The 24,186-nt window shown below is 46.3% G+C and overlaps 1 protein-coding gene and 1 long non-coding RNA gene across 2 annotated transcripts in view; one reads left to right on the forward strand and one right to left on the reverse strand.

Moving 5' to 3' along the window:
* Nucleotides 1-23,563, forward strand: LOC137203243 (uncharacterized). The gene is made up of 4 exons (XR_010933003.1): nucleotides 1-249; nucleotides 16,724-16,850; nucleotides 17,724-17,890; nucleotides 22,523-23,563. It is a non-coding gene; the product is annotated as an uncharacterized lncRNA (long non-coding RNA).
* GRP (gastrin releasing peptide) overlaps nucleotides 19,900-24,186 on the reverse strand; it is an 11,255-nt gene continuing 6,968 nt past the window's right edge. The window contains 1 exon segment of the mRNA XM_067698929.1: nucleotides 19,900-20,247. Within this exon segment, the coding sequence (XP_067555030.1) occupies nucleotides 20,219-20,247 (29 nt within the window). The 3' untranslated portion in view covers nucleotides 19,900-20,218.

The raw sequence follows: 24,186 nt of genomic DNA on the forward strand, positions 1-24,186 counted from the left end.
TCCTGCGCATCCTCCTCGGGGAGCTGTGCTGCAGCGGAGAATCGCCAGCGTCCCAGACACAGCGACGCCCTAGACCAGAGCGCCCCTCTACCGGCACGGCGGGCGCCTGCGAGTGTGTGGGGTTCCGGGTGTCTGGAGCCTAAGGCTCAGCGGCCTGCGTGTTCCCAGCCCCTCGATACCCCAATAGCCGAGCTGCAGCTGCTACTTTGAAGGCCAGACCCTAGGAAGCTTCTACACCATCTTCCCAGGGTAAGACTTGAACTCCCCGAAGCTCCTGGCGGCCCCGCCTCCCTCTTTCCAGCCCGCCGCGGCCCCAGGCCCCTCTCAGATCATTGTCCAGGTCACCGGCTCGGGGCCCGCCCCTGCTACCCAGGGTTGATGACATTAGTGCTCCGAAGACTGGGGCAGAGCGACTTTTCCTTTTCTAAGCCCCGCGCCGCCCTCTCGCCTCCCCAGCTCGCTCCGCACCCGGCAACCCAGTGCTTCCGCTTGACGCGCGGCGGGCTAGCAGTCGCGCTCGGGGAGCGTGTCATGGGGCGCTCTGAGCCGCGACCCGGAGGGCACATTCTCGCGGGCGCGTTGTGGACAGTATTGTGGCTCTTTGGCGCCGTCTCTGGGGGGCGGGAAAGCAATCCAGAAGTCTCCGCGGGCTTCAGAAGCTCCCAGGGTACTAGGCGGCGTCCCCGGGGCGAAGGAGAGCCCGGAACTCCCAGCCTGAGAGGCCGCGGTATGAATCGTCCGGATTCCCGCCGCGCAGGTCCTTCCGGCCTATCTTGGAGTGCTCCCGGGAAGGCGCGGCCAAGAGCCTTAGCGTCAACCAGCTCCTTACTGTCTATAGGTCGTTAGCACGTTAGTGAACCACCACAGCCCACTTTCCTCCTGTAAATGAGCCCCACCTCCCTGGGAAGTGGGAAAGATGGGTAGTTTACCACATTGTGTAAACTATACCAATGACCTGGTACGAAGCAATACACATTGTGATCCCGATTCTCTGATCCCGAGTATCCCTGTGCTGTTCTTGGGTTCCTGAAACCTACCTGGGAAAAGGAGGATTATCCCGGGGCTGGGAGTAGAGGGAGTGTCGTCACAGGATTCAGTCCCTGCCATGTGGGTCCTTAGAGGCTGTGGCATAACCAGAGCTGTGTACCCCTAGACCTTCACCTGAAGCCTAACACATAGTAGGCTGGTCAGGAAGAATTTATCGAACGGGTTATTTCCCCCAATAGGTAGGGAGTAATATATTGATACTTGCGCTTTTCTCTGACAAGGAGGTTCCATAGGGAAATGAATGGAGTGGCCCAAGCAATATCAGATCTTGGCATGAAAAAAAATAGGTAAACTCAGGATGGATGTGTAAGAAAATTTCTTTCACTTTGGCCTATCTTCTCTTTCATCCTTTAATGCCCTCGTTTTACTAGGAATGATTTATTCAGAGAACTTCCAACTTCAGTGGCCCTGAAGTTGGAAGTCCAGAGGCGGCCGCAGCCGTGGAGGGTCTTCCTCGCTCGGTGTCCTGGAGCCCCGCGCTGCGGGGGGCCGGTCCCGGCTGTTCACACTTGCTCTGCCCTCTTTCACCTTAGTCCTGGGCACCTCTGACCTTGTGCATCTCACCATCAGCAACTTCTTCGATTCCCTTAGATCATTTCCATTATTCATTCTGTCTCCTTCTCTCTGCTATTTTTCTTCCTATCTTTTTGCATTTGCAGCTTTCCACCATCTTCGTCTCCTCTTTTACTAGTTTAGTCTGAGAAGGGATATTCTAAACCATCTCTTTAGGCACCAACAGGGTGAACCATACCTGGACTTAGGGACAAGTCCTTGGAAAATGATCAAAATACTAATAGCTAATGATCATTGAAAGCTTACTATGTGCTTGCACTCTTCGAAGTGGTTTCATCTCAGTTAAGCCTCACAAGGACTCTACTAGGAAGATTCAACTAGCCCCATTTTATAAATGAGGAGACTGAGGCACAGAGAGGTTGCACCAATGAACTCTGCTTGTAAGCGTTGGAGCTGGAATAACTGTAAGTCCCGTCCGTTCACGATCATATTGCATATTCGGGAAATAGTTGCTGAATAAGTGCTCCTTAATTCCAATTCCCAAGAACAGCTCATTAGGCCACACTGGGAATTGAGATGCTGAGGAATGGGTGCTCGTTGTGAGTGCCTTCCTGGGCTACCTGGGGGAGGCCTGGACAGAGCATCAGCCCCAGCGTCCCTCCCCGCCCTCTTCCTAAAGGCTGCCTAGTAGGGCAGCTCCACTGGGCCCGCGGTGAGTCAAGCTCCCAGCTCCAGGAGGAGGGGTGCAGGTGAGGCGGGCAGGCGGTACTGTACTTAACTCCGGTAGGAGGTGAGAATGGCTTGTGTTAAAGAGCGTTAAAGCCCCAGACGATCCAGAAACACCTGGGGCCGCTGCTCAAGCTCACGGCTACGGAAAGCAGTTTGCAGAGGTGCCGGTCAAGGTGCGGCACTGCCTTCCGAAACTAGGCTGTGCTGGCTCTGATTTGGGGCGGACACACGCCTTTCAGGGACTCTGGGGGAAAGGACTCCCCCAGTAAACCCTCATCACTTGGGAAATGGTTCTTGAGTCTTCCATGATGAGGCTGCGGGTTTGGTTCGGGCTACCACTGTCCACTGAAGGGAAACAGGAACCAGTTGGGAGTGGTCTTACGGGGTTCGGGGAGAAAAGACACTGTGTTGCTCTAAGCAGGCCTTGCTTCAGGCCGACGTGGATCCTGTCAGACTAGGAGGGAGGCCCTGGGGACCCTCTCGCAGGAAGACGACCCCTGTTCTGAACGGCAGCCGGCGGAGGGGTGGGGGTGGGGGTGGTGGAAAGAAGGTGGGACGTCAAAACCGCTCCTCCGGGCTCCTGGGAGCTGGGGTAGGAGCCGCCAGGGGCCAGGCTGTGTGACCGCGGGGGCGGGGCGGAGAAGGGCGCCTCGGATTGGACGGCTCCGAGGGAAGGGCGGAGTCAGGCACGGCCAGCGGTGCAGCGGGCGCAGACCGTCTGGAGCTCCCCCTGGACCGAGGGCCGATGCAGAGATCCCGGGCCGGCGCGGAGCTGGGCGCCCCGCTAACCTAGCCGCCATCAGCTACCCCCGCCTCGTTGGCGGCATTTCAGTTTTGGCATTTCTCCCTTTATGGAGGAGTCTCTTCCTGCCGGTGAGGGTGACGTGACCGTCCTGCGCGCCGCGGCTCCGGACTTCTGGTGGTGATTTCTGTCTCCCTCGGGGACGCAGGACACTGAGGGCTCCGCCTCTCCAAACAGCCGGTCTCCAGAGTCACGGGGTCCAGAGGCGGCCGCAGCCGCGGAGGGTCTTCCTCGCTCGGTGTCCTGGAGCCCCGCGCTGCGACCCCAGGCCGGTCCCGGCTGTTCATCCGACGTGGGTTTCCCGCTCTCGAAACCCAGTTCTGTCTCCTGCGGGCCCGAGCTCCCACCTCTGCTGCCGGGAGGGTGATCGGGACGGGTGTGGGTGAGAGGGGGTGGGAGGGCTGGGAGAGACCCCTCGGGAGGGTCAGGATTCGGCCCCGAGGTCAGCAACTGAACGGGGCGGCCCCGCTGTCTTTACTAATTTTAAACGTATAGCTACTGTTTGGGGGGATGGGAAATGTTACACCAGGGGAGACAGTCCCTGCCCGTCCCCGACAATCTAGAATCCGGCGGGAGGAGGCAGGGGATTCTCATCCTTCCTGCTCTGGGCCAAGTTCATCGGTTACTTGAAAGCCTAGGCGGAGAGCCCTCGGTGTAGCCAGGTTTGGGAAGCGAGGGCAGCGGGGGACTCCGCTTGCAGTGAGCCGCGTCCTCCCCGCGGGAGGTGCACGGAAGGGACACCAGGAGTCCGGACACAGCCGCCCCCAGGAACCTAGCATTTAACGTGACGCCTCCCGCCCGCTCCCGCACCCCCAGCCTCGCTGCGCACCCTTCTCGGTCTTAGGTCCAAGCGCGCCTTTCCGCCAACAGAACCTTACTACACGAATGGAATTCCAGCCTCCAGGAGGCCAGCAAAAAAAAAAAAAAAAAAAAGATTTTCAGGGAAGATAATATTAATGTAAAGCTGGCCTTTCCTTTCCGCTCTGCAAGCGCGAGCTCTGCCTGCGTCCTGACCCGCCTGGGAAAGGGGAGGCCCGGCAGCCGCAGCAGGCACTCCCGACTCTTCCAAGAGGCCGATGGTGCGCTTTCTGGCCAATGTCGTCCCCTTAATTGGGAACTGGCTCCAATCATCTGGCCTCAGCTTGTTAGCTGTACAATAGGAGGCAGAGTTAATGACTCATTAGTGATTAATTCCTTAACTGTGCCTTAATTGCTCTCTGTAAAACTCCTTTCGTTAAACTGGATTAAATAGTCTAGATCCTTGGCCACGTCTCTCACAGCCCTGCAAGACACGAAGTGGGCCGTGTTCCCTTACCTTTGGCGGGTCATCTTCTTAAAGGCAGGTGCAGTGTCACCCCTCAGCCTGGAAGTCAGGAGATCTCTGGTCCAGTCAAGGTTGTGACACTGCCTGGTCATGTGACCCCAAACAGGTCCCCCTGTACAGCTATATCTCCAAAATCTCCCTTTATCCCTCATCACCCACCATAGACTCCTGAAACAGAACACATTCTATTCTATTCTATTCTATTTTTAAAATTTGGCCCGGCCACACTGCATGCAGGATCTTAGTTCCTCGACCAGGGATAGAATCCATGTCCCCTGCATTGGGAGCGTGGAGTCTTAAACACTGGACTGCCAGGGAAGTCCCCGGAACACCTCATTTTTAAAAGCAGTTCTTCTGCTCTGTACATGGTATAAGTGTGTGTGTGTGTGTTTAGGTTAGTAGGTTCTGAATGAACTGCGTAGGAGGCTACCTTCCTGTCCAAAGTGGTCTGAGAAAGTTCTTTCCAGTGCTAACAGTGGCTGGGTTCTATATTCTCCCCATTTGTACTTTAAAAACTTAGCTGTTAGTTTTTTTCACCTTCTTGATTTTCCTGTCATCTTTATCCATTCCTGAGACTTGCAAGGCGTGGTGGACATGTAATGATGAATAAACAAGAGCCTCCGCCCTCAAGGAGCATAGCCTAAGTAGAGGAAACAAGAATGAAACTGTACACACGTTTGCAAGTGCCTACTGGTTTTCTCCACCTGGCGTCCCACAGGCCACCCCAAAACAGATATGTTCAAAACAAAACTTATTTGTCTTTACAGTGTGGCTTCCTAAAAACCTTCTTAAAACTCTCCTCTCTCTTTCTGCATTCGTAGCCACCCAACAGATGCGATGAAATTGTTCTTGACCCCTTGAGGCAAGATATTTTCCAGTTTCCTTTCTACGTTATTTCTCAGCCATACATCTTCCAAATTTTAGCTGCCCAGAACAGAGACGTCGCCCAGCCTCCCTTTCAATTGGATATGATTAAATAATGACCAATGTCATGGAACGGAAAACACTTTTAGGATGTAAGTTCTTAAAGGTCACCAGCATGCCCTGTTCTTGTCTCTGTCCTGTAGTCTGTTGGCTACAAGACAGGCGTGATGCTGGAGCCCCCATCTTGGACCATGTCATGAAGCCCCATGTTGAGGACATTGAGTGACATGATGGCAGGGACCACATGTGATAAGCCCCTGGCACTGGTGCACCATGCTAGCTCCTGACTGCTACCTGGGCTCTCTGTTTTAAGTCTAAGTTTTTGGTCACTGTTAGGCAAACCTAACCCTAATTCATTCATCCCTTTTCTTCAATGCCTGTAGGCAGTTAACTACTCAGCCCCATTGATTTTACTTCAGAATGTCTCTTAAATTCACCCAGCCCTGTGTTTCCAGCGAGCTCTCCAGCTCAGGGCTTTATCAAGTCTCACTCAGGCTGCATGGCCTCCCATGGCATGCAGTGCTTCTCATGGTCCCAGTTTATGGTTATTTCTTCGTTGATTCATTTACCCATTACATTTATTGGATTATTTCACCATTGATTCATTTACCTATTATATATATATACATATATTATATATATATATATATATATATATATATATTTTTTTTTTTTTTTTTGCAGTACGCGGGCCTCTCACCGCTGTGGCCTCTCCCGTTGCGGAGCACAGGCTCCAGACGCGCAGGCTCAGCGGCCATGGCTCACGGGCCCAGCCGCTCCGCGGCATGTGGGATCTTTCCAGACCGGGGCACGAGCCTGTGTCCCCGGCATCGGCAGGCAGACTCTCAACCACTGCGCCACCAGGGAAGCCCTACCTATTATATTTATTGGGTTCTCTTTTTGATAAGCTCTGGAGCTATAAAGATACAGCTTCCATATTATCTTCCTGTCCCTAAATCCTTTCAATCTGTCCTTCACATTGTAGTCAGAATTAGGTGCTTCAAATAATTCCTCTGCTTAAAACAATTCCTTATGGCTCATGGGACAAAAGCCAAGCAGCTGATGAGTATGGCGTCTGAGCCACTTCTGAATCTGACCCGACCCATCTTTCCAGGCTTTTTCTCTTGCCTTCCTCCTCAACCCCCTTCCCTCCTCATCCTCTGCTTAAGTGACACCAGAGTCCTCTGCATGTCACTGGTCCACCATGTGCTTTTTCACTTTATGGCTTTGAGTATGAATATTCCTTCTGCCTGGAAGGACTCCCCCCCCCCCCCCGCCGCAGACTCCTTCCAGACCTGGCCCAGATGCTACTGCCTTCTGTGCAGCTGGCCTGCCTTTTTGCAACAGTCGGTTCCTTGTTCTTCTCCCCCACCCCCGAGCACTTTGTTGAGGGAGTGCTACCCCAGCACTCACCCCATAGTGATGTCCACGGCCCCAAGGGAGACTGTGGGCTCCTTGAAGGCAGCTCTCTGGTCCTGCCCTGCATATTCAGTGCCTGACCCAACAGAAGCACCCAGTAACTGATGCACAGTAACTAGTACAGGGGTATGTGAGGCCCAGAGAAAGCATTCCATCCTATAAGAGCTTATAACAAAGAATCTGCCCTAGACCATGAAGTCACAGAAGACTCCTCTGAAGAAGTGACACTCAATCTGAACTCTGAAAGGAAAACAAGTTAGCCAGGCAAGAGGAGAGGGGTGGAGGTGGGCACGGCATGCGCGAAGGAGGAGGAACCGGGGCCAGGCTGAAGCTCTGGAACAAGGCTGGTCTGGCAGAGGCCAAAGGAAAGAGAAAGTAAGAGTCTACGTGGCTAAAAACAATTTTAGGAGGCAAGTTCTGCATCCAACCAAGACTCATAAGGAGGGGAATTTTCCAACATAGGAAGTGTTTTCACCTGCTGGATGGCCAAAAATTAACTAATGTCTGCTATAGGTGGGGATATGGTCATTTCAAATAAATCATCTCGTCTGCAGTATGAAGAGCTGGAAAGGAGGCGAGAGAGAGTTCTAGAAGACCAGTTAGAAGGCTATTGCAGTAATTGAGGGGAAAGAGCATGAACGCCTCCTGTGGTGACAAGGAGGCCAGGTTTGAGGTTGAATGAGGAGATTGTGAGTTCAGTCCTGATCAAATGAGTTTGAGTAGAGATATTGGGTAGGCAACTCCTAGTACTGGCTTGGGGCTCAGAGCTCAGAGCAGAGCTGGCTGCTATCCGAGCTCTGAGATCGGTGCACAGATGATAATCAAAGCCATGGGCAGAGATGAGATGAGATTTGCCAAGACAGACGGAGTGTGGAGTGAGAAGAGCAGACAGAGTCAGCCTTGAGAGGCTCCAGAGTTTCATGGACAGTGTTGGAGGAGGGCAGGGGAGTGAGAGAAGGAAGATCAGGAAAGCATGGTGACATGGAAGCTAAAGAAAGAGAGTTTCAAAAGGGAAAGAATGGGCAACAAGACTGTTAGAATTTTCAAAACTTAAAACTTAGCCAGTGATGAAACAAGGATATACAATTTTTTCCTCCTACAGGGGGATGGGATGAAGCTATTTTGGTAACACACCAGTGTTTCCTCCTGCCTGGGAAGTAGTCACAGTGGTGGCTGGACCCCACCAGCCACTTCTCTAAGATGGGGACAGCAGGGCAGGAATTGCACAGACTTTGCTGATTTTTGTGTTTGGATTGACCCTATTCCTGTCCTTCCTTCTAAACTTTCCCCCACCTGTCTTCTGCACCTTCAGAAAGCCACTCATTCCACATCTAGAAAGAAAGTGAAATAAGGCAATTGTCCTAGAAATGACAACTGATTATCTAAAATCCATTCAGAATAAACTCTTTGGTCCTTCATACAAGATGACTCCAACTTAACTTTCTCCGTCACTCAAACTCTTCTGCACACACCCTCTGCTCTTGCCAAACTCAACTGACCACGAAGCTTGACCCAAGCTTTCCTACCTTTATGCCTTTATCCAAGCTCTTCCTTCTACTCCCACAGAAAATACTTTAAGATGAGTGAAAATGAAGATGCAGCATATCACAACTTATGGGATGCAGCTAAAGCAGTGCTTAGAGGGAATTTTATAGCTGTAAATGCTGTCTATATTAAAAAAAGAAGATTGCAAATCAATAACCTAACCTTCCATTTTAACACACTAGAAAAAGAACAAACTAAACTTGAAGGAAAGGAAAGGAAAGGAAGAAGGAAGGAAATAGAAAAGATTAGAGTGGAAATGAATAAAATAGAGAAGAGAAAAACAATAGAGAAAAAATACTTGATATAATTAGGTATCAGGGAAATGAAAAATAAAATCACGATGAAATACCACTTCACATGCATTAGGATGACTAGAATCAGAAAGTCAGCAGCAAGAAATGCTGGTGAGAAAGTGAAGCAGTCAGAACCCAACATACACTCATGGGGAAATGTAAAAATGTTGCAGCCACTTTGGAAAACAATCTGGCAGTCCTTCAAATGATTAAATATAGAGTTACCATAGGAACCATCAATTCTGGCCAAGAGAAATGAAAACGTACATCCACACAGAAACCTGTACATGAAAGTTTATAATACGCATTCTTCATAATAGCTAAAAAATGGAAACAACCCAAATGCCCATTGACAGATGAATTAATAAACAAAATGTGATATATATGTACAATGAAATATTATTCAGCCATAAAAAGGAATGGGATACTAATACATGCTCCAACATGGGTGGGCCTTGAAAACATTATGTTAAGTGAAAGACGCCAGACACAAAAGACCACATACCACGTAAATGGAAATTCATAGGAAATTCCAGAATAGGGTAATCTATACACACAGAAAATACATTCATGGTTGCTTTGTGCTGGGGGACAGGGGGATGGGGACACAGTGGGGGATAAAGGATATGGGATTTCTTCTTGATGTGATGAAAATGTTCTAAAATCAGCTGTGGTGATGAATGGTTGCCTATATCTTTGAATATACTAAAAGCTGTTGAATGAGGCACTTGAAATGGGTGGATTGTATGGTATGTGAATTATATCTCAGTAAAGCTGTTGTTTTGTTTTGTTTTTCTTTTTTTAAGTCTTTCCACTAAACTCCATCCATTTCAGGTACTCACGTTGGAAGAATTTTCCTAAATACCATGTTCATCGTGTTGCTCCCTTGCCAGGGAGCCTTTTCAAGTTCATTAAGGACGTATCAATTCAGCTAACAGATAATGAGTGCCTACTGTCCCAGGCACAGTGACCAATACATCCACACACTTCTTCTGCAGTTTCAAATCTCAACTTCTCTTTCTGCCTGCAAGGCTCCACCCACATGTCTCACTCACCCACTTCCTTTCCTGTTGACCTTCTGGTTAATAGAAAACCTCTGCTCTAAACCGCTGGCTTTGACAGCATCTCGCTCTCCCCAAGCCCCTCTTCTATACTGTTGCTTAAGGTGGACAACACCTTTTTATCCAAAAGGAGAGACCAGCCTAAAATGCCAACTCTCCTGGGAAAGAGAACGCTCACTGAAATTCACTCTGTGATGTCAGCTCCTGGCTGGAGAACATTTTCTGCAGTGATAGGTTGGTGAGGTAGGGATGGGGAGGGACAAGTGTGACGAGAGAGAGGCCTTGGGCCGCAGGGAAGCTGGGCTTACATGCCATTTGCCTCGGGCCTGCCCTGCTGCAGTGGTGCACCCATTCCTGTTCTTTCACTGAGCGTCCTCTGTCTAAATTGCCTTTTCTCCCCTCCTTGCATCTGTCCCTAGTGCAAAGCTCGTCTCCATATATGGGAACATATGTATATGTATAGCTGATTCACTTTGTTATAAAGCAGAAACTAACACACCATTGTAAAGCAATTATACTCCAATAAAGATGTTAAAAAAAAAAAAAAAAAGCTCATCTCCTGGCATCTCTCCTTGGTTTTCCCTGCCTGTTGTCCTCTTACTTTCCCGGGATCAGTCTGTCTTGTTGTATCTCCAAATCCCACTGCTTTGTGTTCGCCCCACCCAACCCCAGACTCATTTCTAGAGCAAACAAGCCCACAGTAAATCGGACTGCCTGACACTTGGCCAAAAATCTGCGTAAGCAAGACTTTGTCCTCAGACTCAAACAACAGCTCCTTGTGTCGTTTTTGTCTTTTGCTCCATTTGGGGTGAGGAGAATTCCTTGAGATTACTGTCATAGAGACATGATTGGATTCCTTGTCAAGGGGTCACAGGAACCCCAGTTCTGCCGCCGACTTGATATGTGGCTTCCGGCAAGGTAGTTTCACCCTGGCCGAGGTCCCTTGGTTGTAAAATAGAAGGGTTAGAACTCCCTGGTGGCCTAGTGGTTAGGATTCCGGGCTTTCACTGCCACGGCCTAAACATAAAAGGAATGGAATGGAATGGGATAGAATAGAATAGAATAGAATAGAATAGAATAGAATAGAATAGAATAGAATAGAATAGAATAGAATAGAAATGGTTAGACCATTTCAAAAATCCTCCCACCTGCAACATTCTGATCCAGCAGAGTACTTCAGTAATTTGGCTGAGGGTGCCATCTGGTGGTCATCTTGAGAACTTCACCTTCTAATTGGGCACTAGGAGTTTTCCAACAGAACTTTACTTCCCAGAACTTTCCAACAGAACCTTACTTCCCGCCAGCTATGAGAAGCATTTTCTCAGCCAAGGAATGGCCTTCCTTTCTGAGTCTGCGCAAGTCCATGGGCTTCACGCTGCCCCTGTGATGGAAAGCCCTTCCTTTTCTGCTCAGATTCCCACTTAGGCCAAGTCAACCCAACCCCGGGGATTCTTGTCATTAAAGCCACTAGGAAGGCCAAGAAATGTTATGCTTTCAAGTTTCTCATGCCCCTCCATAATTCAGGTTAGGAAGGAATTAGTTCTAAATCAATTTATTCAAAGCATGAGTGAGGAAATATTTTCGTGTTTTAATAAAATGAGCCCTGAAGTAGGGAAATTCTTTTTTTTAATTGAATATATTTGACATATAGCATTGTGTAAATTTAAGATGTACAATGTGTTAATTTGATGCATTTAATTATTGCAATATTATTGCCATCGTAGTGATATTTAGCACCTCTATCACATTACATAATTTCCTCTCTTTTTAGTGGTTGATATAATTAAGTTTTAGTCTCTTAGCAAATTTGACGATTGTAGTACAATATTGTTGTCGATATTGAAATAGGGCAATTCTTTTTTTTTTAATTAATTAATTTATTTTTGCTGTGTTGGGTCTTCATCTCTGTGCGAGGGCTTTCTCCAGCTGCGGCAACAGGGGGGCCACTCTTCATCGCGGTGCGCGGGCCTCTCACTATCGCGGCCTCTCCTGTTGCGGAGCACAGGCTCCCGACGCGCAGGCTCAGCAGCTGTGGCTCATGGGCCCAGCCGCTCCGCGGCACGTGGGATCCTCCCAGACCAGGGCTCGAACCCGTGTCCCCTGCATTAGCAGGCAGACTCTCAACCGCTGCGCCACCAGGGAAGCCCTAGGACAATTCTAAATTCAAATTTAGTTAATTAAAAATTATACTAAAGGTAGAATTTTAGAATTATACTAAAAGTAAAATTTTAGAATTTTACTGCCTATGCAGTAAAAAATATTTGATACATGGTATTCTCTTCCTGGTATCCTTCAAACGACAACAGATAATAAGTTTAGTCCTACCATTAGACATTATATGCTATAGGATTGCCACTCAGGTTAGTTTCCAATACCTGTTATTTAATACCAGGGTATTAATGACTTAAATATCCTAATATATCACCCACCTAGAAATATTTATGTTTTAAGAGTCAATTTCTGGGGGTACAATGACCAACCCAAAAAATTAACAGAATTTAAGTGTGTAAGAAATCTGGTGAGGAGATACTTTGAAGCTCTGTGATCTTTTTGGCCACCCTCCAATGACAGAGATGCTGATGATACTTAAGGCTCAGAGATGGGAAAGGAGATTAAGAATTGTTCTATTCATTCTTCCTTCCTAGAAGAACAGACATTAACCGTGCCAGGAAGGGAATTATCATTTTGACTCTGGGGTATTTGTAGGAGACAGCTGTGGTATATTAAACAAGAACTTGGCTCGGAGTTTAAAGGATGGGTTTTATTCCGCTTTTTCCAATTTATAAGCTAGGCGCCCTTGAGCTAGTTGTTAACTTGTATACCACAAGTTACTAATCTGCATATAATTGGCATAGTATCATCTATGTTAAGGATTGTTCTGAAAAACTGAACAAGATAATCTATTTGGAGTTTCCAAGTTTGACTTCTATTCATGCTAAAGCGGTATCTACCCCCAACTCCCCCCACCCCGGTAAAGGAAACGTCAAAGGCATGTCTTTCTGCCCTCCTTCCTCGCCCCCAACCCCACCCCCGGCGCCCCATGGCTTTCGGGATCTTAATTCCCCGACCAGGGATTGAATCCGGGCCACAGCAGTGAAAGCTTCGAGTCTTAACCACTGGACCGACAGGGAACTCCGCTCTACCTTCTTTTTTAAGTCCCATGGGCTAGACTTCTTGTATGAACTTAGTATTGGGACACTGCATCTTCCCATTTCCTCACTACTCTTCCTAGATATTATGCAAAGAAACAAGAGCTTGAAACACCAATGGCAATGTCACTAGAAGATAGTTACGACTTGAAGATGAAAAGAAAATATATAAATACTGCTCCAAATAGCTGAGATTGTCATGGAAGCTGTGAGGAATCTCTTTATGATACTCAAGGAAAGATTTTGAGTCTAGATCACTTTCCTCCAGGAATAGAGGCTGTGGACAAATAGTTTCTGAACGAGAAAGAATTCAAGGAACATTATTCTTTCTTAAGAGCCTTTATTAAGATAAATATTAGAGGATGGATTTCATCTAATCAAGAGATAACAGAGAAAACCACAGCACAAGAATTGTGTATACCTATAACTGAGTCACTTTGCTATACAGCGGAAATTAACACAACATTGTAAATCAACTATTTCAATTAAAAACAAGAACTGTGGATGAGCATGAATATATGCAATCTATAAAACTAGGATGAAACAAATGTGGGACTTAGTATGACAAAACAGAACGTAAATGTCATCTACACTAATATTATCAAAATGATGTGGGACTTCCCTGCTGGTCCAATGGTTAAGACTTTGCCTTCCAATGCAGGGGGTAACGGTTCGATCCCTAGTCAGGGAACTAAGATCCCACATGGCTCATGGCCAAAAAACCAACAACGTAAAACAGAAGCAATATTGTAACAATTTTACAATTCAATTGTAAATTTACAATTCAATAAAAACTTTAAAAAATGGTCCATATAAAAAAATCTTAAAAAACAAGAAATGATGCAACAAACAAAAAAAGAGAGAATGAAGGAATAAAGACCAGAACTAGAGTAAATTTGAGGCTTACTTTATATGTAATAACTGGACGTCAAATACCCTTGTTCAGTTTAAAAGAAAATTCAGAGGAGAAATCTGTGCTGAGCAGGAATCTGGGGTCACTGCGGCGTCATGTGAGTAGTTTGCTACAGAGAAGGTCAAAGATGAGAAGAAAGCCTGAAAGGGAGTCTTGGAAACTCCCAGGACTCAACAGACCCAGGAGGAGGAGGCTGTGAAGGAGACACAGAGAAGGAGGCTGAGAGGCAGGAAGAAAGCCAAGACAATGATGAGGCCAGAAGCCAAGGGGAAGTAGCTCATGGTAAAGTGCCCAATGGCGAAGAAGGCGACCTTGTGACCCTAGTGATGGAGGAGACAGGAGGATTGGTGCTGGAAAAAGGAAGGAATAAAAACAGGGAAGGGAGCTACACAGTCAGGTGTATGTCAGGAAGATGGAGAGGCAGACAGAAGGCAACTCTGGGAGCAGCTCATCCTGGGGGCTGAGTGGGGACTGAGAAAGAAGGCTCTCATCAGAGAATGAAAATGTCGGGCAGGAGAAGGCGGCAGAGGCAGCCTGTTCCCGTGGCGGCCTCCTTACCTTTGCAGGTCTTCTCTGCCTGGGCTATGGGGTTAACACATTAAGGGCAAATAGTTTTCTTTCCCCAGACTAGTTGCTTTTTAATAGGGGCATGCTGAAATACCAAATAGCATGCTGAGTGTCACAGATTAGCACAGGAATGATGGACTGACAGGTTCTGTGCATCCTCTCAGCTCTCACTGGGCAGGCAGGTAATGTAAACAAGTGTAGCAGGCGGGGTTGGGGGGCACTAGGGCGTGGAGGGGACTGTAGCAAAGTGGAGAATGTGAGCCCCTCCCTGCCACAGGGAGATTCGTATGTGAAATCCCTTGACATTGAAATTTCTGTCACTAGTTCTCATTTTTAAGACACTGCCCAGGCAAACATCCAACCAGCAGGCTGCCAGTTCCTGACTACTAAGTTAAATTGTTTTTCACATTATTCACTTTTCTTTTCTCCCTCCATCCCCAGGAGTTAAGTGAAAAGAAAAGAGCTCCTTCTACAATCTGGTCTGGACGGTTTTTATTTTTTTTCAAATTCCAGTTCAACCCCCAGCCTATCCATGGAAGCTATCTCTAGCTGAGGCATCTTGGGAAATTGCCAGGTAGAGGAGAGTACAATTCGATTTCCTTTCCATTTCTGTTCATTTCAGCGGTAGAGTCAGAGGAGCTATTATGTGGGTAGTCACGGCCACTTGTCTTGCAAGGCAAGGAAGGAGTAAAGTATGAGAAAGGCTCAGTCAAAAGCCAGGAGCGACCTATCAACTGCAGTCACAACCTAAGTGCTTCCAGCAAGAGAAACGGACTGTCGCTTGCTCTAACGGACTTGTGGCCTTAAAACTCTGAAAGGACTTTACATGAGCGTCTGAGAATGGAATAAAACCCAGCATGTTTACACTTAATAGCCGTGACTAATGTTTGAAATTGTTATCCTGCTAGAACCAGGGTTGTGTGAGGTCACAAGAAATGAGGTTCATGCCTATTGCAGACGCTGTTGAAAGTTCCTCCCACATCCATTCCATCCTCCTTCCTTACTGAGAGAGTCTTGCTTAGGTTCCTGACACTCCTCCCACGTGACTCAATGGATAAATCCAAATCGGTGAGGTCAGTCGTAGTGGTCTGGTTCTCTTCATTAGTGGTAGGATTAGGGCAAGCATGTGACCCAGCTGGTCACTGAGGTGTGAGGGACTTAAGGACCTCTGGGAAAGGACTTATCACTATTAATAAGGTGAAGCCTGAAAAGAAGTGGCCTTTCTTCTTCTTTTGAATTTTGTCTTGTCTGGATGTGACAGCTGGAACTCCAGCAGCCATCTTGTGACCATGAGAGAAGTCAGCTTAAGGATAAATCTGAACCCTGGTGGCAGAGTGGGAAGATGGAAAGACCCCTATCCTTGAGGATATATTTGGGTCACTGAATTAAACTGAACTCAACAATGTTGAATACTACCTCCCTCTGGAGTTCTGGTATATGAAATAATAAATCGACCTTTTATGCCAATTTGAGTTGAGGGCTTTCAGTTACGAACATCCAAAGGTATCCTAACTGGTACAGTGGTCATTCCTGAAGGTCTACAAAATAGTCTCTTTTCCATCTAGAGTCATGTGGAATCATTCATTCATCATCCATTAATTAGTTTAATGGGTCTGATCACAGGGCAAAGAGTAGCAGAGCCATGGTTAGAACTATCATATGATCCAGCAATCCCACTTCTGGGTACCCAAAGGAAATGAAATCAGTATCTTGAAGAGATATCTGCATTCTCACGTTCATTTCAGCAGTATTCACGTGGTCCTTCTGCTTTGGGAATGGCAATAGTTTATCATTGTGGGTTTCCCTTGAAGAACTATCTCATACTCTCTGATTAAAGCAGCCTGTGGTTGAGGAAATGAATTATGTAAATCCCACATTTTACTTAGATTACTCCCTACACATCTGAGCTAGGTTAAGATGCTCTGTGGTGATCATATATCCCCAATACGGATGGAACGGTGGGCATTGTGGGGCTAGAAATGGTACCGCACTGCTTGAAATGTCTGCTGAGTGTGTTACTGAACCTCTGATCATAAGCAAAGACCGCTAAATTACCCAGAGCAATCCAACATGTGATGCTTAAAATAAATTAAAAGACTGTGTTTAAAAGAGCAAATTTGAAGGCAATTATTATTGCTTTCTTCCCTTTTGGATTCTTCCTCTTGATTATCCCACTTCGCTGCAAGGATTCCTAAATATTGTCACGTCTTAAAAGCAATCTTCTCTCCTTGCTGTATGCACACGCCTAGGCTGTGTGCTGCAGAGAGCATCCACCAGGCTCCTCCTTTCCCAGAATCCCAGGCTGGGTGTTAACTCTTCTCTAGAATAGGAATGGTCAGAAATCAAAGAGGAAATTCTTTTTTGAGCACAGGGGCAGGGGACATCTGTAACCTGTGGCTGACCATATCTTTTAAACACCCTCTCTTCTTTTTGATAGGGTCTGTAGACTGAAAAAAAAAAAAAGTGCAATGTGAAAGTTGTGAGTTAAGTTTTATTTGGGGCAAAATGAGGACTATATCCTGGAAGACAGCCTCTCAGATGCTCTGAGGAACTGCTCCAAAGAGGTAAGCGGGGGGGGGCCGGTATATACGTGATTTGGGTGAAGAAGGATAAGGACAATCAAGCAAACATTTTGGCAGAAGGTAGCTGCTAGTCACAAGAAGGTTACTGCTGGTCACGAGGAGCAGGTGTTTCCATTAATGATTTTAGTGCTTTTATGGATATGAGGAAATGCAAGAGCTGGGCTCATAAAAATCTTTTCCTGAAAATATCTAACTATCTAAAAGCCTGTTCTTCCAGTTTTTCCCAGAGCACAGAGTGCCTCATTCCTGAACTCCTTTCAGGGTGTGTTGAAGGTCAGCGACTACAGTGGCTAGTGACCTAAACCTTGTAGAAGCAGATGGCAAGTGCCAATTTTTAGTTGTCTGGTCCCACAGTTTTCGTCTCGTGGTCCCAAAGTAGAACCCTAAAAACTACATTTCCCAGCTTCCCTCACTGCTAGATACAGGCTAGCTTCCACCAATCAGACGCAGACATTCAAAACTCTGATTTGGAAGTAAGCCAAGGGCGGAAGAGAGTTTGAGGGGCATAATGCCAGGGGCACAGGTAGTGGCAGAGGCAAGGGAAGAGAGTGCTAACTCCAGCAGTTCTGCAGAATGCTGTAGGGGTAGCAGAGCACGTGGCAGCCATCTCGACAACCTATCGGAGACCTGGCTTTTTTGCTTAAACAACTCAAGGTGGTTGCTATTATCTGCAGCTGAAAATTCCCTGACCCAATAAGCCCACACAGATAGGTGACGGGACTACACTTGCAAACAAGTGTTCAGGAAAGCTCTCCGTGTAGGGAAAGCTATCTCTCTCTCTTTTTTTTTTTTTTTTCTTTTTTCTGCGGTACGCGGGCCTCTCACTGTTGTGTCCTCTCCCGTTGCGGAGCACAGGCTCCGGACGCGCAGGCTCAGCGGCCATGGCGCACGGGCCCAGCCGCTCCGCGGCATGTGGGATCTTCCCGTACCGAGGCACGAACCCGTGTCACCTGCATCAGCAGGCGGACTCTCAACCACTGCGCCACCAGGGAAGCCCGGAAAGCTGTATCTCTTAAGTAAAGGTATTCTAATAGTTTTTCTTTCTTTCTTTCTTTTTTTGGGGGGGAGGGGGGCGGATATAGTTGATTTACAATGTTGTTTGGTTTCAGGTGTACAGCAAAGTGATTCAGCTATACGTATACACATATCTGTTCTTTTTCAGGTTCTTTCCCCATATAGGTTATTGCAGAGTATTGCTATACAGTAGGTCCTTGTTGATTATCTATTTAATATAGAGTAGTATGTATATATTAATCCCAAACTCCTAATTTATCCCTCCCCCTCACCTTTCCCCTTTGGTAACCATAAGTTTGTTTTCTATACCTGTGAGTCTGTTTCTGTTTTGTAAATAAGTTCATTTGTATCTTTTTTTTTTTCGGCCATGCCACGCGGCTTGCGGGATCTTAGTTCTTTGACCAGGGATCGAACGCAGGCCCCCCACAGTGGAAGTGCAGGGTCCTAACCACTGGACCACCAGGGAGTTCCCCATTTGTATCATTTTTAAAGATTTCACATATAAGTGATATATGATATTTATCTTTTTCTGACTTACTTCACTTAGTATGATACTCTCCAGGTCCATCCATGTTGCTGCTTATGGCATTATTTCATTCTCTTTTATGGCTGAGTAATATTCCAATGTATATATGTACCACATCTTCTTTATCCATTCAAGGACAGATAAATGGATAAAGGGATTCTAGTCTTGACCAGGTCTTGGTACTTAGGCGTCTGCAAAGGTCAAGGGATTCAAGTGAGCAGTTCTTGTATCTTAGTCAGGGCACATGAGGGAAAAATGATTGCAATTGCAACATAGGATCACATCTACTCTCATGAAACAACCAAACAGGTGACTGTCTAGATGGGGTTATTCCAGAAGCATTGTCTTCCTCTCCCTACCTGAAATGCCACCCTTGGAGGAATGTCCCCTGGGTCTAGAAGGTTGTTTTCATCTTTATGAGTGTCCTACTGGAGGGTGAATCCTGGGATAGGGCTTCCCCTTCATCGTCAGCTGCATGGCGGGCTTTAGTGCACTCAGCTCAGGATCGAGCTCTTGGGAAAGAGGCTCAGGGCGTCCCAAGGAGAGGAAGGCGACAGGACACTGAAAACACACCTCACATGTTTTCCCTGGTCTGGCTCTGGATAAGTTGGGAATCAATGTGATTTTAAAAGAAATTAGAACACATCACATCTTATGTGGTTCTTTGATAATCAGAACAAAGGCAAGATAAATCTCTTCACCATTTCATATGTGATTTCCCCAAATGAAGGAAATCCAAACATATGGCAAAGAAGCTTTAAAATCTGTTAATGTGTGAATGTCATGATAAAAATGGAACTGGGGAGTGTTGTGAACCGCCAGGCCGTGTTCTCTGAGAATGGAAGGGAATCTCTGGAACCGATCTTCTCCCTTTACTGCGGAGCTGACTAAATCTGGCTCTGGGGACTACTTCTCTCTGGCTGGCAATGGAATTTTGAAGAAACAGTGCTACTTGCTAGGCTTAAATATACTGAAAGAGGGGCTCAAAATGAGGTAATAGAAAAACTGTCAAATGCTACAGAAAATCTGGTGACTTTAGGTGTTTGAATCCCAGTTCCATCTACTGTGTGACCTTGGGCAAGTCAGCTGACCTATCTCTGTTTCCTTAGCTATTAAGTGAGACGGATCATTTTCAGCTTATGAAACTATTTGGAGGAGAATATCAGTACCATCAGCAAAATACCTAGTCATGGTAAGGGCTGAAGAGATGGGAATTATTATGGCATGAAGAAGGCCAGCGTCTATGTTCAACCTAGCCCATCCGACTGGGTAACGATAAAGCAAGTCTGAGCTTCTAGTAAGTGGCATCTATAAAGGCTCTAAGTCACTACAAGGAATCAGTAAGTGGCTTTCAGAGAGCAAAGCTAAAAATTCAGCCTGCTTTCATCAATGAGCACACAAGTTCACTGTCAACCTGTTTGTTAATCTCAGTATTAATCACTGTCCTCTCATTTGGAATTGAAATAAGAAAACTACCTGCCTTTTGGACAATATGTTTAAGCTTTTATTGTGAATGGGAGCAAGGACTGGAATCTAATAGACAAATAGCCCAGATGTAAAGAACATTAATTGGAACACTCTTTATGGACAATTATTCACAGCACACAAGTTCAAACCAGAAGATGCTGCTTGAAAATCATGACTTTAGTCAAAGTTGAAAGATACAAGAATAGTTAAGTATTTTGCATAAAGGAAACTTGATGACCCAGTAGAACTGATGCCCATAGAACGCAGTCTCTTGAGGGTTTTGTTTTGCTTCTTTGAGGGAGGCCACCGTTGTCAGTATCAGTTCAGCTGGGGGTTCCTTCCTTCACGCTGAGAACCTGGAGAGTCCACCAACTTAAAAAATATTAGAAAGAGTTAAGCGAACGTAGTTAGTGATGCCACAGTCTAATGCTAAAAGTAAATCCACCCCAGTAAACCATCAATATCACTTGGGAGACTGGTAGAAAGGTAGATTCCTAGGTCTACCCCAGACCTACAGAACTGGAAACTCTGGGGATGGGACCCAGCCATCTGTGCTCTCACAAGTCCTCCAGATGACTCTGAGCACGTTAATGCTTGAGAACAACAGCTGTCCCCCGAGAGAAGTTAACTTCCTCCTTTTGGGGAGCCACTATATTTTCGGGTCTTTTTGTTATATTAGCTTAACTTGTGTTCTGATATGACTACATATGTGTGTGTGTGTATATATATATATATGTTTTTTTAAAAGAAAACCTTATTTTTTTAAATTTCTTTTATTGAAGCATAGTTGATTTACAATATTGTGTTAATTTCTGCTGTATAGCAAAGCGATTCAATTATACATGTACATACATTCTTTTTCATATTCTTTTCCTCTATAGTTTATCACAGGTTATTGAATATAGTTCCCTGTGCTGTACAGTAGGACCTATTCTATGTATAATAGTTTGCATCTGCTAATCCCAAACTCCCAATTCATCCCTCCCCCACCCCCTCCCCACCTTGGCAACCACAAGTCTGCTCTCTATGTCTGTGAGTCTGTTTCTGTTTCGTAAGTTCATTTACACAGGTGTAGTTTGACCAAAGTTGGAAATTACATGTATTATCCCCAGGAATTTGTTACTAAAGTAGCAGCCGGGTAGGGAGACTGCTAAGGAATGTGGGATCTTAATTGTTACTTTGCTTCTTTGGCAATGCCTCATTCCCCAAATCAAAGCTAGTTTATGAACTACACAATTCAGTATTATAAACCCATGACTGTAAATGGTAGTCGTGTGGGCAACTTGGGAGGAGGAGGCAATCGGGGTTTCTGCCAGTTCTAAATGCATTGTGGTCGGCTTGTTGTGGCTTCTGTTCAAATTAACTAAGACTGAAGGAAGAATGAGTAGCTCTACTTTTTTTTTTTTTGCGGTACGTGGGCCTCTCACTGTTGTGGCCTCTCCCGTTGCGGAGCACAGGCTCGGGACGCGCAGGCTCGGCGGCCATGGCTCACGGGCCCAGCCGCTCCGCGGCATGTGGGATCTTCCCGGACCGGGTCACGAACCCGTGTCCCCTGCATCGGCAGGCGGACTCTCAACCACTGCGCCACCAGGGAAGCCCCATGACTCTTTCTGAATTATGGTTTTCTCAGGGTATATGCCCAGCAGTGGAACTGCTGGGTCATATGGTAGTTCTATTTTTAGTTTTTTCAGGAACCTCCATACTGTTCTCCATAGTGGCTGTATCAAGTTACATTCCCACCGACAGTGCAAGAGGGTTCCCTTTTCTCCACACCCTCTCCAGCATTTATTGTGTGTAGATTGACGCTGGCCATTGTGACTGGGAGGCACTGTTTCTGAGGTGGGAGCCAGCAGAGTGAAGCTGGCCTCCGCCTTCATAGAAGCAGGGTAATCAGAAGCTTTTTAGTTACTCTTGACCATATGTTGCTTTCCTTATATTTGGAGCTTCCGTTGGAGCATTTCACATATTAATAAATAGAACCTTTCTATTCTCTGTACTGATCTGATGGGACAGTGGGATCTCTCCCTTAAAAGTGAGAGCAAATTTGTACATTTACTTCCTTTCCGTAACACCCCCAGCAATGCATTCCCCAGTTCCCATTCCTCATGCTCGCCAAATAAGAGAAAAAATCCTCGGCTTCAAAAAACAATGAACTGGGTCCCAACTACAAAAGGAACCCAAAGGCTCACCTCAACCTTCATTGAAACTCAGGACAGTCCACAGCCGCATCCAGGATTATGGATCAGGGCCTGGAGCTGAGCTGAGCACTGCTTCATGTTATAGAAACCACAGGGTAAAAGTTCCATTAGCTTTTGTGAGAAGGGTAAAGTTAAAAGATTTAGGTTCACCTTGAAAATGGTTGGCCATAACTGTTGCTAAAAACTTCCTGTTTGTTGTGATATAGTAGTTTAGATTCAGTGCGCACTTACATGAATCTTTTCTGAATGAAGTAAATATCTTTGTCATCAAAATGTAGGAAGATGCTCAGTTTCTAACTACAGCTCTGGGAGATTTGGCCACAGGACTTGATGTTTTGTTACTAAAACGGGAGAGGGGAGTATATGTGGATAGTTTTTTAAGTTTAAGAAAAGTCCTCAGCCTCTGAAAATCCCTGCTGCTAGTTCTTTTTTTTTTTTTTTTTTTGCAGTACGCGGGCGTCTCACTGTTGTGGCCTCTCCCGTTGCGGAGCACAGGCTCTGGACGCACAGGCTCAGCGGCCATGGCTCACGGGCCCAGCCGCTCCGCGGCACGTGGGATCTTCCCGGACCGGGGCACGAACCCGTGTCCCCTGCATCGGCAGGCGGATTCTCAACTGCTGCGCCACCAGGGGAGCCCCATTTCAGTGTTTGGCCAAGAATAGGCCGGGCCAGCCGGGGCCCAAGAAGTCAATCACAAGTTCTGAGAGCCTTTAGAACCACGTGATCTATTCACAGACAAGGGTGTGGACAAGAGAATTAGTCATTCAGGGCTCTGTACAAAGTTGATACTTATTTCTGTATTGCTTGATTGAATCCTGATTTTCTCTCTGAATAAAGGCTACCAGAGACTTTCTCTCTAGGTGCTTAATGCAACAAAGAACTTTTTTTTGCTCTGCATTTAGCACAGAGAATCCACAGTAGACCGAAGAGTGGTGACACATAAAGCCTCCCTCTGGAGAAACCATCCGAGGCTTGGCCACGCCAGCCCTGAGCCTCTGTTAAGGGGTCATCAATCAGAGTTACCCACCATGAAAGAGGGACATGGTGAACTCTCCAAGGTCTGTGAGTGAAACACAGTATTATTTATTGGCAGAAACATCGAGAGGGAAAGCTGCACTGTATCCTGCATCCTTCATATTTAAGATCAATGAGAACCATTCCCAGAAGATGCCTCACATGGCAGTGGACTGGCCAAGGCAGACAGCACGGGCTTTTCCCTTGAAAAGCTGCATGACTGGTCTCAGTTTCCTCACCTCTAAAATGGAGAGAATAATAGAATCTTCCTGAATCTTTCTCCTAAGACTGCTGTGAGTATTATCCGAGGAAATGGATGAAGGTAAGGTGTTTCACCCAGTACTTGGATTATAAAAAAATACTCACTAAAACTAGCAGTTGTTATTATTAGGGGTATTGTAATGATTATTTTTGCCTTTTATCATAAATTTCATGGAAACTTCTTAAAAGTTAATGAGAATCACATCATTTTCAGTTGCCTTGCTTTCTTCCTATAAATTTTATTCTCTTCTATCTCATTTACTGTCTTTGTATCTAAACAATGCCAATTTGTTATAATTCTTTTCCCCTATCCTCTATAAAATCATATACTGAACAGATCAGTTGACCTGAGATATTTTCACCAAGTTTTGAAATATTAGGATGAGACCCGAACTAGGTAATCTTGGAACAAATATGAAGGAGTACTATTTTGCATCAAAAGTAGCAAACAGGAATGCTCTCTTCCAAAAGCTTCTGTGAATAGGCCCTTCCACTAGTGTTCATCAAAAATAAACATATCTGGCTTCCTTGGTGGCGCAGTGGTTGAGAATCTGCCTGCCAATGCAGGGCACACGGGTTCGAGCCCTGGTCTGGGAAAATCCCACATGCCGCGGAGCAACTAAGCCCGTGCACCACAGCTACTGAGCCTGCGCGTCTGGAGCCTGTGCTCCGCAACAAGAGAGGCCGCAACAGTGAGAGGCCCGCGCACCGCGATGAAGAGTGGCCCCCCTTCACCGCAACTAGAGAAAGCCCTCGCACAGAAACGAAGACCCAACACAGCCAAAAATAAATAAATGAATAAATAAATTTTAAAAAACCATATCTATAGATCCACAGG

This window comes from Pseudorca crassidens, chromosome 12, assembly GCF_039906515.1.
Source record: "Pseudorca crassidens isolate mPseCra1 chromosome 12, mPseCra1.hap1, whole genome shotgun sequence".
Lineage (NCBI taxonomy): Eukaryota > Metazoa > Chordata > Mammalia > Artiodactyla > Delphinidae > Pseudorca > Pseudorca crassidens.